The sequence below is a fragment of the Carcharodon carcharias genome, chromosome 10 (genome assembly GCF_017639515.1).
Source record: "Carcharodon carcharias isolate sCarCar2 chromosome 10, sCarCar2.pri, whole genome shotgun sequence".
Classification (NCBI taxonomy): Eukaryota; Metazoa; Chordata; class Chondrichthyes; order Lamniformes; family Lamnidae; genus Carcharodon; species Carcharodon carcharias.
The window spans coordinates 80,346,937-80,359,777 of record NC_054476.1 but is presented as its reverse complement, the minus strand read 5'-3'; the positions used below and the strand labels follow the sequence as shown (position 1 = coordinate 80,359,777).

The 12,841-nt window shown below is 36.5% G+C and overlaps 1 protein-coding gene across 6 annotated transcripts in view; it reads right to left on the bottom strand.

Moving 5' to 3' along the window:
- Window positions 1-402: 402 nt before the first annotated feature.
- prdm11 (PR domain containing 11) overlaps window positions 403-12,841 on the bottom strand; it is a 191,308-nt gene continuing 178,869 nt past the window's right edge. For 3 of the 6 annotated variants that reach the window (XM_041196776.1, XM_041196772.1, XM_041196773.1), the window contains one exon: window positions 403-8,335. In XM_041196776.1, the coding sequence (XP_041052710.1) occupies window positions 6,153-8,335 (2,183 nt within the window). In that variant the 3' untranslated portion in view covers window positions 403-6,152. The remainder of the gene's footprint in view (window positions 8,336-12,841) is intronic. The other 3 variants (XM_041196769.1, XM_041196768.1, XM_041196770.1) reach the window with 1 other exon arrangement.

The following is a 12,841-nucleotide window of genomic DNA, read 5'->3' as shown; positions in this document are numbered from 1 at the left end:
ACATGTTTATATGTAGCAAGGGTTTTTCTAATTTTAAATGTCTCATTATTGCTTTTTTTCTCAATGCCCTTCATTTGCAATTTTTAAGCTCTTAAACTAATGCTAAACCAATTACAATTACACAACTAATTGTAGTCATCACATGATTACTTTTTGTATACCTGGAATTAAGTTTTTTGTGGGCCTTTTTACTTTTATGTAGAGAAAAGTAGACCAGCCATTCAGGAGCCGCGTTTCCAAATATTTAAAAACATGCATTATTTGGTGCAGCAGTAAGAAGGTCTCAACTTCAATTCTCAGTCTGTGCTGCCCTAGCTCATTTCAGACAGGGCAACAGCAGGGATTCTTCAGTTCCTCAGAGGTGAGGAAGGGGAGAGTGGGTGAGAGGGGGGGGGGGGGGGGGGGGGGGGGGGGGTTAGGGAATAGCTGAGGCAAATATTTGTTATGCAGCAACTAGTTATGATCTGGAAAGAAGTTGGAAGCAAATTAAATTGTAACTTTCAATAGAGAATTGGGTAAATACTTGAAATGGAAAATTTTCAGGTCTAGGGGAAAAGAGCAGTTCTTTCAAAGAGCTGGCACCGGTATGTTCGGCCAAACAGCTTCCTTCTGTGCTATAAGGTTCTATCATTGTGCAGCCAGCAGCAAATATACATTTGTTGGATTCACTAAGGTCAATGGTTAGGATTACCCACTTTTTAATTCCTGGCCAAATATAACAGCAGCTTCAGGAAGTCATCCTTTGTATGACTATGAATCCCAATATCTCCTTAGTAAAAGTACTCAGGAAACCCTAAAGTTAATTCACCAGCATCTGCCATTACAGAGCCAGAGCATTGCAAAGTACTCCAAAAATAATTCTCAGTTTCCTTTGGATCAATCGCTTCTTATAGTATAGGCACATTAAAGTGCTGATGTGGTGAGATCAAAGAACTCCTAGGTCTGAATGTAATGGCCACAGTGGTGGCCCCATCCACTGGCTGAAAAGCTAAGGTTGTGTCAATGCTGTGTCAATGTGCTCAAGTACTTTGCAGCCGCAGCCCCACTTTTTAAACTTAGTTGACCTTAAGTTAAATGTTTAATGAGCAGGGATCTGAACATATACACCCAACCTGATTTCAGAGCAAAGCTTAGGATTCTGGAGAAGGGAGATTTACACAACTTTGGTTTGACACTATATGAAATATAAATCCAATGCTGTGTCGATAGTTTTCAAAGTGCTCAAGTACTTTGCAGCACCAGCCCTACTTTTTAAACTTAGTTGACCTTACATTAACCCAAGGAAATGCCAAGCAGAGATGAAGCCATGTGAATTGGGTGATCTGGTAAAATTATCAACCCAGCTAATAAGAAAATATTTTCAGAAGCCCAGGAGCAAGTTGCATTTAATTATGAATTTACACTGCAATCAATAGCTGCCATTCAGGTACAACTGCATTTACATGGTTTGACACCTGCATGATGGGAATTGACCTGCCCAACGCCAACAAAGAGCTTTGTCTAGATCTATGAGTGCCACCATACTCTCTATCAACAGTTAAAAATGCTCATGTTCAGATTCCTGCTCATTAAACATTTAACTTAAGGTCAACTAAGTTTAAAAAGTGGGGCTGGGGCTGTGAAGTACTTGAGCACTTTGAAAACCATTGACAGAGCTTTGGATTTATATTCCACGTAGAAATCTCTCTTCTCCAGAGTCTTAATCTTTGCTGTGAAATCATGTTGGATGTTGACTCCAGATGAATACTGTCAGTTTTCATCATTGTGAAGAGGAAGTCACTTTGTATTAACAATAAAAGTGTGTTGTAAATGCACCCTTAATCAAAGATTCTTTTCTGGCAGTTGGAGGAAGCCACATTCAAAGGGTACTAAATTCCTGACTACTTTGTGTGGGAACTGCATATATCCTATAATGCGCTGTGAAGGTGGATGAGGAGGTAAGTGAATGAGAACCAGATGGAATCAAAAGTACGAACAACATTTTCTTAACTCTTTCATTTAAAGAAATTCAAACAAAAGCTTGATTTCAAATAAAATACTATTGCAACTATCTACCTTTCAACTGATGATAATAGAGCCAAGCATTGGTGCATGGAGGCATTTGCTCCTTGTTTTTCAATTAAACAACCTATAGCAAATAAACATATCAAAACATAGCAGGTAACTGGTAAGTGCATTAACACAAACATCTGATTTTAAATATATTTTACTAAGGAACTTTCAGGAATTCAGCCTAACTTTATGTCACGTAATTGCTTCTCTCTACTGACTTGTAAAAAGTCAAATGTAAACAAGTTGGTTGCATTTCCAACCCATTCTTGGCTGTAATAAGTCCACAGGGCCAAGCAGTGCAATGCATCAGTGTACCAATGCAAACATCAGCAGGGTCGAAGGAACAGGGTTTACACCCATGATTCCTTCACAAGTATTCTTAACAGGGGCAGGTCAGGATAAAGGAAGAAGTGCTTCACCATATGGAGAACATTTTCAAAGAAAGTTAGCAAAGTGTTGCTCTCATCAACTTCCAAGGTAATCTGAGAGGTCTGGAACTGAAGAAGCTAATAGCACAGGGGCTGACAAGTAGGAAAGGAAAACAAATAGCAAGGGGAGAGAAAGAAATAAGTTTGCATAACTGAAAGGCTACTTAATTTGTTATTAAAATACAGCTGGCATTGCAATGAAATGGGTTCTGTTGAAGGAAACACAATATGAACAAATGCTACATCATGCTTAAAAAACTTATACTGACCAAACAAAAAACAGAAATGATATATGTAGCCCAGTAGTAAATATATCATAATTTTTCTTCAGCACCTTGAGTGACACCATCATCGATCATATTGCATAAGACGATATATGTCATTCATGTGGCTTTTATCCCCAGGTGAATGGCAACATCCAAGTGATATTTTGACAGCAAGTACAGTTTGAGGTGGTCATTGTCTCCTTGTGTTCCTTTGGACAACTGTGATTGATGATGCCAACTGTGTCAATGGTGACCAAAAAGTGATTTGAAGCTTCCATATTCTTCTATATTTGATTTTTTTGTTACCTTTTCCCCATAGTTTATTGTTTACACATATCATACACATCACATGAACCTTAAAAAGGCAAGTCTAAAAAGATAGCTAACTCCAAGCAGCCTTATTCCTATAATCCATCAGACTATTGCATGCACAATAGCCTTAGTTATATCTGTGCATTTATGCTACCCTTCTCCCCTCCAATTAATATTTGCCCACAAGGCTACCATATACATCCTGGTATCATGAGTAATCATTTAGTTTCTTTTTAACTGTAATGCTAATAGCCCCAGCTGTTAACAGTTCTGGGTAAAAAAAATGTAGGTAAATCATTGTAACTTAAGAGTATGGAAAATCAATTAATACATCGCATTTGGCAGCCCATCAATAATTTGGATAGTCCTTAGCAAGCAACTTTGAGCAAGCATATTCAGTTACTTCAAATATAGTTACAATCTCCACATGGTTACAAAAATAGACATGCATTTAAAAATATACAAACCATGTTGAGACTGGGGCTTTATTATGCTGATAAAAGACATTTGCTTTGGTCTCAACTTGTAGACATCAGAAAAGATGTTAATTATCTCAATGTAGATTTCATTCTGATCTTGAAATTTATAAAACAAATATTTTAATAGCTGGAGGGTTCCTGGCTGTTGCAAATTTATTTTCCTGGTAGCTTATTAAATTTAAGACAGTTTAAGCACTTGATTTTAGTGACAGCAACTTAGATCACAGCTAAGTTTACTGCTTATACTAAGGGACAGAAGAGACATTTTGAAAATATACAATATGTAAGTGGGGTTATGTCATGGAAGTTGATCTTACCTGCTAACAAAGTAACCTTCAATCATAGTGCTTTCCCTTCTCTGCTTTGAGCTCATCAAATCTATATTGATTGAAATGAAGCTCAAAGCCAACAGAATTACACTGTTAGGTTGTACTAACATTTCCACAGCATTTTATAAACCTTGCAATTTAGGATATAATGTAACAATTGATTTTAAAAAACTATACATTTCTCTAATTCTCGTCTAGGATATTATGCACTATAAACTGCCAAAAATTAACGTTTTTCAGGGCTATATAACAGAAATGTAATCACTAAGCCTCACTGTGATATGCAATGTATACATTGGTTGTGGTTCTTTCTGTAATATATTTAAAAGCCCTGGCATTTGTACTGTACTCAGGGATAGTCTTACTGCATCCTAAAATCTGTATTGAGCAATTAATTCATAAAGGACTAATTTTAATGGCTTAATGCCTATTGAGCAAATTGCTCTGAGATCAGAAAAGTGAGCAGGTAGAACATCCATTTGCATTATTTTCCTATCACCTTTGTTACTTGAGTTGTGTATTGAGTGTTGACCAAACTGACAGAGTTAAATTTGTCTCATTTTTTTTTAACAGCTTTCATGATAATTTGATGCAAATGTATGATGTGGTTGTACAATAATATCGCACAGCATAATATTCAGGTTTACATGGCATTTTAAGAGACTGTATTGTAGGAATTTCAGCTCTAATTCAGTTCTGCAGGAATTGGCGGCTACAAGTCAAAGTACCACCAATGTCTAGTCAATGTTTAAAATGGCTATAAGATTGTTATGGTCACCTTGGAAATAGCAGCCTTTCATATTTAACTGGTAAGAGTCACTGGCCACTGCTAATGGCACCTGGAGGCAGGAATCTTCTACTGGTAAAGTTAATTTAATGAGAAAATATCACATTAATAAAATATCCTTTTTTGTCCTACTAAAATTTATATTTTAAAACTCTCAAAAATCATATCTTCTCTACAACTGGTGTCTCATTCTCTGAGTAGGAGACTTTAAAAGAAAAAGTTAAGATTAAATGCTATAATTTGAATTTGTTGACCGAACAACAATGATGTTGATTCATTTGTGCAGTACTCTATTTAGAGTAAAAACTTGAAACACCACAGCATAAAGCATGACTAGGAACTGTCAAACTAAACGCAGTGTCATTTTTGGGGCATCTATATATAATAAAAGTGCTTTATAGCCAGTGAAAGCATCTGGCACTCTAGGCAAGGTGTGATCCTCTACAAATGCTATGAAAAATACCAAGTTTAAATACTACTCTCACACTACATCATATTGCTGTTTGACTTTGCCATTCTCAAAATGACCATCCTTACTCCCTAGCTGATTGAAATTATCAAATAATTTCAGGATCATCTAATTTTAGGACAGTTTTTAAGAAGACCATTAACCAGTGGTAAGTGGATTGAGACTGTCAAATTTTCTTAGATGTGAGAATAATTTCTATCAGCAGTGCTTTTGTATAAGCACATATGTTGATAGTTTTGCAGTCTAGCCTAGCTTACTGGACAAAAGTGTGCACGCTAAACAGATGCAGTGCCTGATATGTGTCTGCTTCCTCCACAGCAATAATGGAATGAGATGGAGTATTATATCCTCTTGATACATTCATTCCTTTCCTGGTGTTTTTTTTAAGACATGCTCACTGGACATGAAAGCTTGACCATCTATTGTCAATAATTGTAATCTATAAAAATAATATAGATACATATACTTTTTAAATCACTTGGGCTATGTATTTTACATCTCTTACAACCCCACAAATAACAAATCCCTCCCACTTCTTTCTCCCCAATCATTAATTGTTAATGCTTATTTATAATTTATGTAAATAACAAAAGGAGTTAGAGATTGGACAAGGTGACTCATATCAACCTTAGACAGCTTAAATAACCTTAGTTTCTAAAGGAAAATTAGAATGACCAATCACTTTTCTTATTATCTAATATCTGCATTACTAAAAGCAATATTGTTGGTGACAAAACAGTACCAAAATTTTAGCAGACCAGTCCACTCGCATCATTTTGAATTCTCAATATCATTGAGTACCGGTATGCCAAGGGGTACAATAAAACTGAAAAATCAAAGAATCGAGTCCTATGAGACTGCAGTGGTTTACTGGTGAAAAATGATCAATATCCTGTTGAATTTTCTGGTCTGGTATTTGTACCTGTCTGTCACCAATTACCATTTTTTTATGAAGTTCCTAAGTATGAATGGGTTTTGAGCTATTCCCATTAAATCGTGGAAGTGTAGGCAATTTTAAAGTTCCAATTATTTACATTATGGTTTCATGAATATCTGTTAGACAATCAGTTCCCGTGTCCAGACCATGTAATGTTGGTTTCTGGTCCAATGAAGTAACTCTAGTTATCATCTCTGGAGACAAGGAATATCTGTTCCCTGACTTCTCCTCAAACCAACAGTCTAGTGCCCTCTTAGCCTCAAAATTGGCAATGGGTGGTCCATTAACAGCAATTGTCAGAAGGTCATTGAGTTGGTCAAGGCTAAGTCGAGACCTGTTATTGTTACGTATCCGGTAGAAGGCACCACGACTTTTCTCACAAGCTGCTGTTGAAGTTGGCAGGACAAGCAATAACTGAGTGATCCGATTTAGTATTGGGAATCTTTGTTTATACTTAAAAATGTGACGGCTCAACTCTTTGAAACCATTCTTGTTGTAACACTCAGATTTGAGCTCTTTCCATTCCTGCAATAAGCTTCCTTGAATGTCTCTGCCATCCAGACATACTTCCCTTGCAAACGATGGAATTATTTCAAAGTGCTTATATAAATACATGATCTCTTCCTCACCATGACTCATCAGATTTTCCTCATTTTGGGGCCACGTGGCAACATCAAATACTTGACATGCTCGAATAATTGTGCGACTATTAGAATCTAGCCTTTGGGCGAGAATCAGCTGGGTTTTTTGGCATATCTTTTCTCTTATTGAATTGAACTTGGCTTCTGCTACTCTTAGGTTTTTCAGAGGAACACCATGAAAGTTTTCGTGAAAAGTCTCCTCAAACTCTTGTAGATATTCTCCTGGTGATTCCACCAATCTGCTGATTTCTTCAATGGCTTCTTCAATTTTGTCATCTGCATGGGTAATGAGGAGGTGATCGCCCTGGAAAACGAATGCCAATCGTGTAAGTACAGCAATGACATCTAACAAAAAATAGATTAGCTTAACTGACTGATAGTCCATCAGGAACTGCAGTAGAGCCAAAGCAATGGCAGCAGCATCTGCTTTATGTGCTTGACCACTAACATCTTTAAGATGAGCTACCACTTCCAAATAATCCTTGATCAATGCATTCAGGACATTCTGTTCTCCAATAATCCATCTAACAGCTCGAATGTCACCAAGGAATTCTGTCTCCTCACAAAGTGTTGCTGCGGTAGCTCTTAGTTCACACATGAGTTTAGGGGAATAACGATAAAAACTCAGCAACTGCTTTAAGTTGTTCTCTAGTTCTTCCAAACAGGTTAGTTCCTTGTTGCTTATGGCATCCAATACTTCCAAGTGAGGCCTATGCACCACACAAGGGACAGAGAGTAGCCAAGGCAAAGCCTTTTTGATCTTCATGGCCAAACCTGTCCTTAGCCCTGTTGTCATGGTGGCTCCATCTACCCCCAGTCCTACAATTAACTTTTCCTCTTTCCATTTGATCCCTATGCCCCCAAAGGCCCTGTCCAGTGCTTGAGTATAGCCATCCACTGTTGCAGAACTCAATTCCTGTAAGGACAATAACTCTGTAGCGGCTGGCCCTTCATTGGTAATATACTGAATGTAGATTGCAACATTATCAGCAACCAAGTCATCTGTCTGCCCATCCAAAATCACACTCATAAATGGTGATACCCTGAGCCTCTCAAAAAGATCCTCACGAAGAGACCTTGCAATGTGATGAATCAAAGTTTGGCAGTCTCCCTCATTCAAGTATTGGTCAACAATCTTTAAGTCACATTTTTTAAGGAGTTCAGCCAAAGGCCTGAAATCTGAAAAATGTCTTCCTTCAAAGGCTAGGTGATAGGCAACATTGAACAACAGTGTCATGTTTCGGCACATCTCTTCAGTTTTTTCTGGATGCATCCTAAGCTTATAAAGCTGCAAGCACTTCTTATGAAGATTACTCTGGGCATGCAACTTGATAGTGTGGATCTTGAACTGCTTAGAGCCCAAGATGAAGGCTGAGGTCCTGGAGGACTGAACAGTGTACTGCCTGCAAACATGGCACCACATTTCATTTAGAGTGGGTGAATAGCGTAGAAACCAGAACTTCTTCAGCCACTCATGCTTGAAGCGTCTGATTCTCCGACCAGTACCAGTTGATGTTTTCGATATTTCATCTGTGGTGGCCAACATTTCATTCGACATTGACTCATCAGCTGAATCCATCTCCTGCTCACTAGTGTCATCCATGACAACTGGGACAGGAGTCTGCGTGTCTGGAGCTACGATGGGCAAAGAGAAAAAAACAAACAGATAACTTCAACAACTAAATGTTTAACTTCTTTCTCTTAATCTCTTAAATTCACATCATATTGGACCACATTTTGCTGTAGGAGGGAATTTAATGGTGTATACCATTAGTTTGACTTGATCTCATATGTTTAGAATTTTTTTTTGTGTGGCCAGTTGCTGAAAGTATGAGGAATTAGCATTGCAGTGACAGAAAGGGTAACCTGAGTGAAAAGGGCAAGTAACTGTGTATCCCCTTAACCAATCAGGTTGAAGGTCTGTGAAATTAACAGTGCAAATGCTGAGAAGGAAGTGTAAATTAGAGAGGGTGAATGCAATGTCAAATCAGGTACAGAAAGGGAAATAATGAGAGGAAAAGAAAGATTGGATTTAGAGAGAGAGAGAGAGAGAGAGAGAGGGAGTCCAAATGGAAAAGCTGTTTTTCCAAAGTTAAAATCACAGCTTTAAAATCTCAAACAATTAAAACTTAAAAAATTAGACTCCACTCTGTTAATATAATTTTCAGTGCCAGAGAGGTTGATTAACATTAATTAATACTCATCAAATTATTGAAAGGGTACTTAGGTTGGAATGACAAGATTTAATTTTCTGTGGTGAGTTTAGTGGGTATCTACTGGGCAAATACAGCAACTTCACATCATTCAATGCATATGAATGGTGAGCCAAATGGCAAGATGATGTTTTCGTAAACCAACTCAGAGTGCAACTTTTGGATATTTGAGTTTAACTACGCATCTGCCCCTCACCTAAAGTTGTACGATTTGTGCACAAATAATGGCAAGCACCATTCGCTTCACTTTTATTTCCACAGAAAAATTTGGACCAATATCTCTCAAATAACAAAGGAAATTGTTATTTCCTCTACGCTTTATTTATATCCATGTCCTTATCAATGCAAGTGAAATCAAACCTTTCCCCCTACCCACCTCCAAGTGATATATTTCTAAGTTCAGTACCCTTTTGAAGGCCAGAGATTGTCTGACATTCAGGCAGTGACCGATTATACATAATTATCTTTACAGTTTAGGATAGGTTTGTAAAGGTTATTTAATCTAAAAATCTACCCAATAAAAAATAATAATTGTTTAACATTAAGAAATTGTGTGGATGCCATTAAAGCCAATTATGGTGATGGAATTGAGACCAGATATTAACCCTTCATAGGTTAGACATCAGTCTATTGAAGAAATATATCAGGGAACGAGCTATCTTTCTCCACAACGAGATATGCTGTGATACTAATTTTGTTTTAAAACTATGATAATTCACAAATGTTTAAGAGCTTTATACAAATAGAATCTACAATGAAACCTTTCACATAAATTTTGTCACAACTACTTACATTATAGTGCCTAAGTGCTTTATGATAGCTAACATTTGTTCTTGATACACTGTATAGATGAATAACTTACACAAATATCAGAAATTCAACTGATCATCCCAGATTTACCTACACCTGCAGTGGAAATGTTAAATTACCACTGTCTACATTGAATAGAATATTTACTGCAATTTATTATATTATAGCTGAACACTTAACCCCAAGAATGTGAGTCATCATCTCTGTGCACTGTATTCCATTTCTGTAATCTAATCTGTACAGTGCACTAAACACATAGCCAGGTGAATTAGATCCAGAAAGAAAATACAAATAGTACACACACATAAATAAATTCACATTCATCTATTATAACTTTCTTCGATCACTAAAATCCAATTCTAGTTTGCTCTGTCGCAGTATGTTCAGTGTTAGGCTCTGTATCATGAAACATTGATATATACAACATATGCGCATAAATTAAATGCACAGCAGGATAGGTAATACTGAAAGAGATAATTCATATATGAGGGAATACATACATATAAATGAGAATTTTATGGGAGGCAGACTCCATGGGGCCCGGTTTTAACTCTGTACAAGTGAATGTGTTTTGAGTCAATTAAAATTGACCCCATTTGTGTTAGTGCTGCTCCATTTGAGAACATAGCCAAATAAACAGTTTGCAAGTATTCCTTAATCAGTGACTAACTGGTTTTACCATTCTGCTTTACAGATGACACTGAAAACCAATTAGTATCACATTCGAATGAACTGGTATTTTTACTAGGGTAAACCATATCTAATAATTTATATTATGATCTTGATTCACTTGTAAGTGAAGATTATTTGCTCTTTCTTGAGCTTGGAGGGAAACAGAAGAATGGGAAGTAGAAGAAATCCACAGGCAAAGATAAACTCTATTATCATCCACTGGGAGGCAATCTACTGGTTCAGGGGAAAACAGCAATGAAAATGAATTAGAACTATTAAGACAGTCTGGAAATAGGTGAAGTAGGAAAGCCAACTAAATATGAAAACAAAGCATGAAGAAAATCTAAATAGATTTTTAAAATTTATATATGTGAAATGTCGTGCTACAGTTTCAATGTCAGTAGTATAAATAAATAAGTTCACAGGCAGTGTAACACAAGGAAACATTACAAACGTCTAATTACATTAAGGAATAAAGTATCACAAAATTTGCTGTACAAGTCTTTCCTTTATTTTATAGATCTGAAATAAAAACATCAACAAAGGAGTAATGTAAACTCTCAATATTATTGTGTATAACAAAATAAGCTTTGCAAGTAGATAATAGATCATATGTTGCTCAGTGTGGCAAATGAACAGCATTACATTTGCACTTTCCCACAGAATTACTGCAGGCTTTGCGTCGCACGTTTCTGTCAAACAACAATGCAAAAAGCAAACAGCACCTGGAATGTGTGTGAACAGGAGAAGAACTATGTATCTCCTTAACTAATCAAAACTAAAGAAAAATAATTGCATTTATATAGTGTCTTTCATGTGCTCTGGATGTCCCAGAGCACTTTACAGCCAATTAAGTACTTTTGAAGTGGTAATCACTGTTGTAATATAGGAAATATGGCAGTCAATTTGTGGATGGACAGCTCTTACAAACAGCAAAATGAGAATGACCAGGTAATCATTTTTAGTGATATTGATTGAGGGATAAATATTGGCCAGCACAGTGGTGATAACACTCTTGCTCTTCTTCAAAGTAGTGGTTATGTGATCTTTTATATCCACATGACAGACAGCACTATCAACAATGCATTGCACTCTTAATATTGCACTGGAATGTCAGTGTAGATTTTGAGCTTAAATCTCTGAAGTGGGACTTTAACTTTCTTGACTCAGAAGAAAAAGTTCTAACAACTGAGACTTTTAACTTTTAACAGATTGAGGAATCATTGGTGAGCAGTGCAGAATCTGAACTGGGAAATGAGAGTTAGAGCTTTGAATTCAATGTCAAATCAGGTGCAGAAATGAAATAGAAAGAAAGATTGGATTAAGAGAGGAAGAGATAAAAGAGACAGAAAGTGAAACATTGTGATTTTTAAATTTCTAATAATTAAAAGCTGAAGGAATGAGGCTCCACGCTTGTAAAAGTTCATTTTCAGTGCCAAAAAGTTGTTTATCAGTAATTAGGACTTACCACATTGCTAGAAGCATGTTTAAACTAGAAAGGGCAACCCCTACTTTGGCAAGTAGAGCCTGTACCTAAGAGGCAAGTACAGCAACTTCATGCTGTTCGATACATTTGAACGGCTAGTCAGATGGTGATAAGCGATTTTCAGAGAAGCATTTTGAACAGCAACGTCCAGATTTCCACATTTAACTGCGCATGTGTAGTCTTCGAAAGTTGCTGTGCAAATTTTCAGATAATATATAGTTTTCATCACTGAAAAACGCAAAGTAGCAGAAAGTAATAATTTGAGTTTGGACAAATTATGTAAAAATGTTTTGGAGTTCCTTTGGTGACAAATCAGGATTGATATATGAGTGGCTGACAGAATGCCATATGTGTGCCTTGCATTTTTTTAAAGCATTGAATAGGAAGCAGGGTTGATGGGCCATGGATGCATTACTTCAGTTTAGCTTAGAGACGTGGGCTACATTTCCAAGTGAACTCATTACAGGGAAATTATCTGGGATTCCTTTCTTAAAACTCAAGCTCTACTAGCTAGATGTTGGCTTGGTGTGAATTTTTGTCTGATTTATGCTTCATGAAGTGACTTGAGATGTTATACTATGTTAAAGGCTCTATATAAATGCAAATTGCTGTCAACACATACAGTCATTGATGGAGGCAGCTTAAAGGTACACAGTTATCTGACAATCAAGGGTCAATAACCTAGAAGATTATAAACACAGAAAATTGAGCAATAATATATATATTATGATTAAAATATAGATCTAGTTTGATTGCTGTCCCAATTCATAAATGCTGATTATTGTGGGTTTCCTCTTAGTTTGAAGCTAAAGGTTTCTTTTCAATATCTGGAGTATTTAAGAAACTTATCTGAAATGAGACATTTATTAACATTTCAACAGTAAGTGCAAAACAGATTTTTTTAAAAAGACAGTACAAATTAAAGGTTCAGACCAGATTTGCAATTAAATGCTACAACTA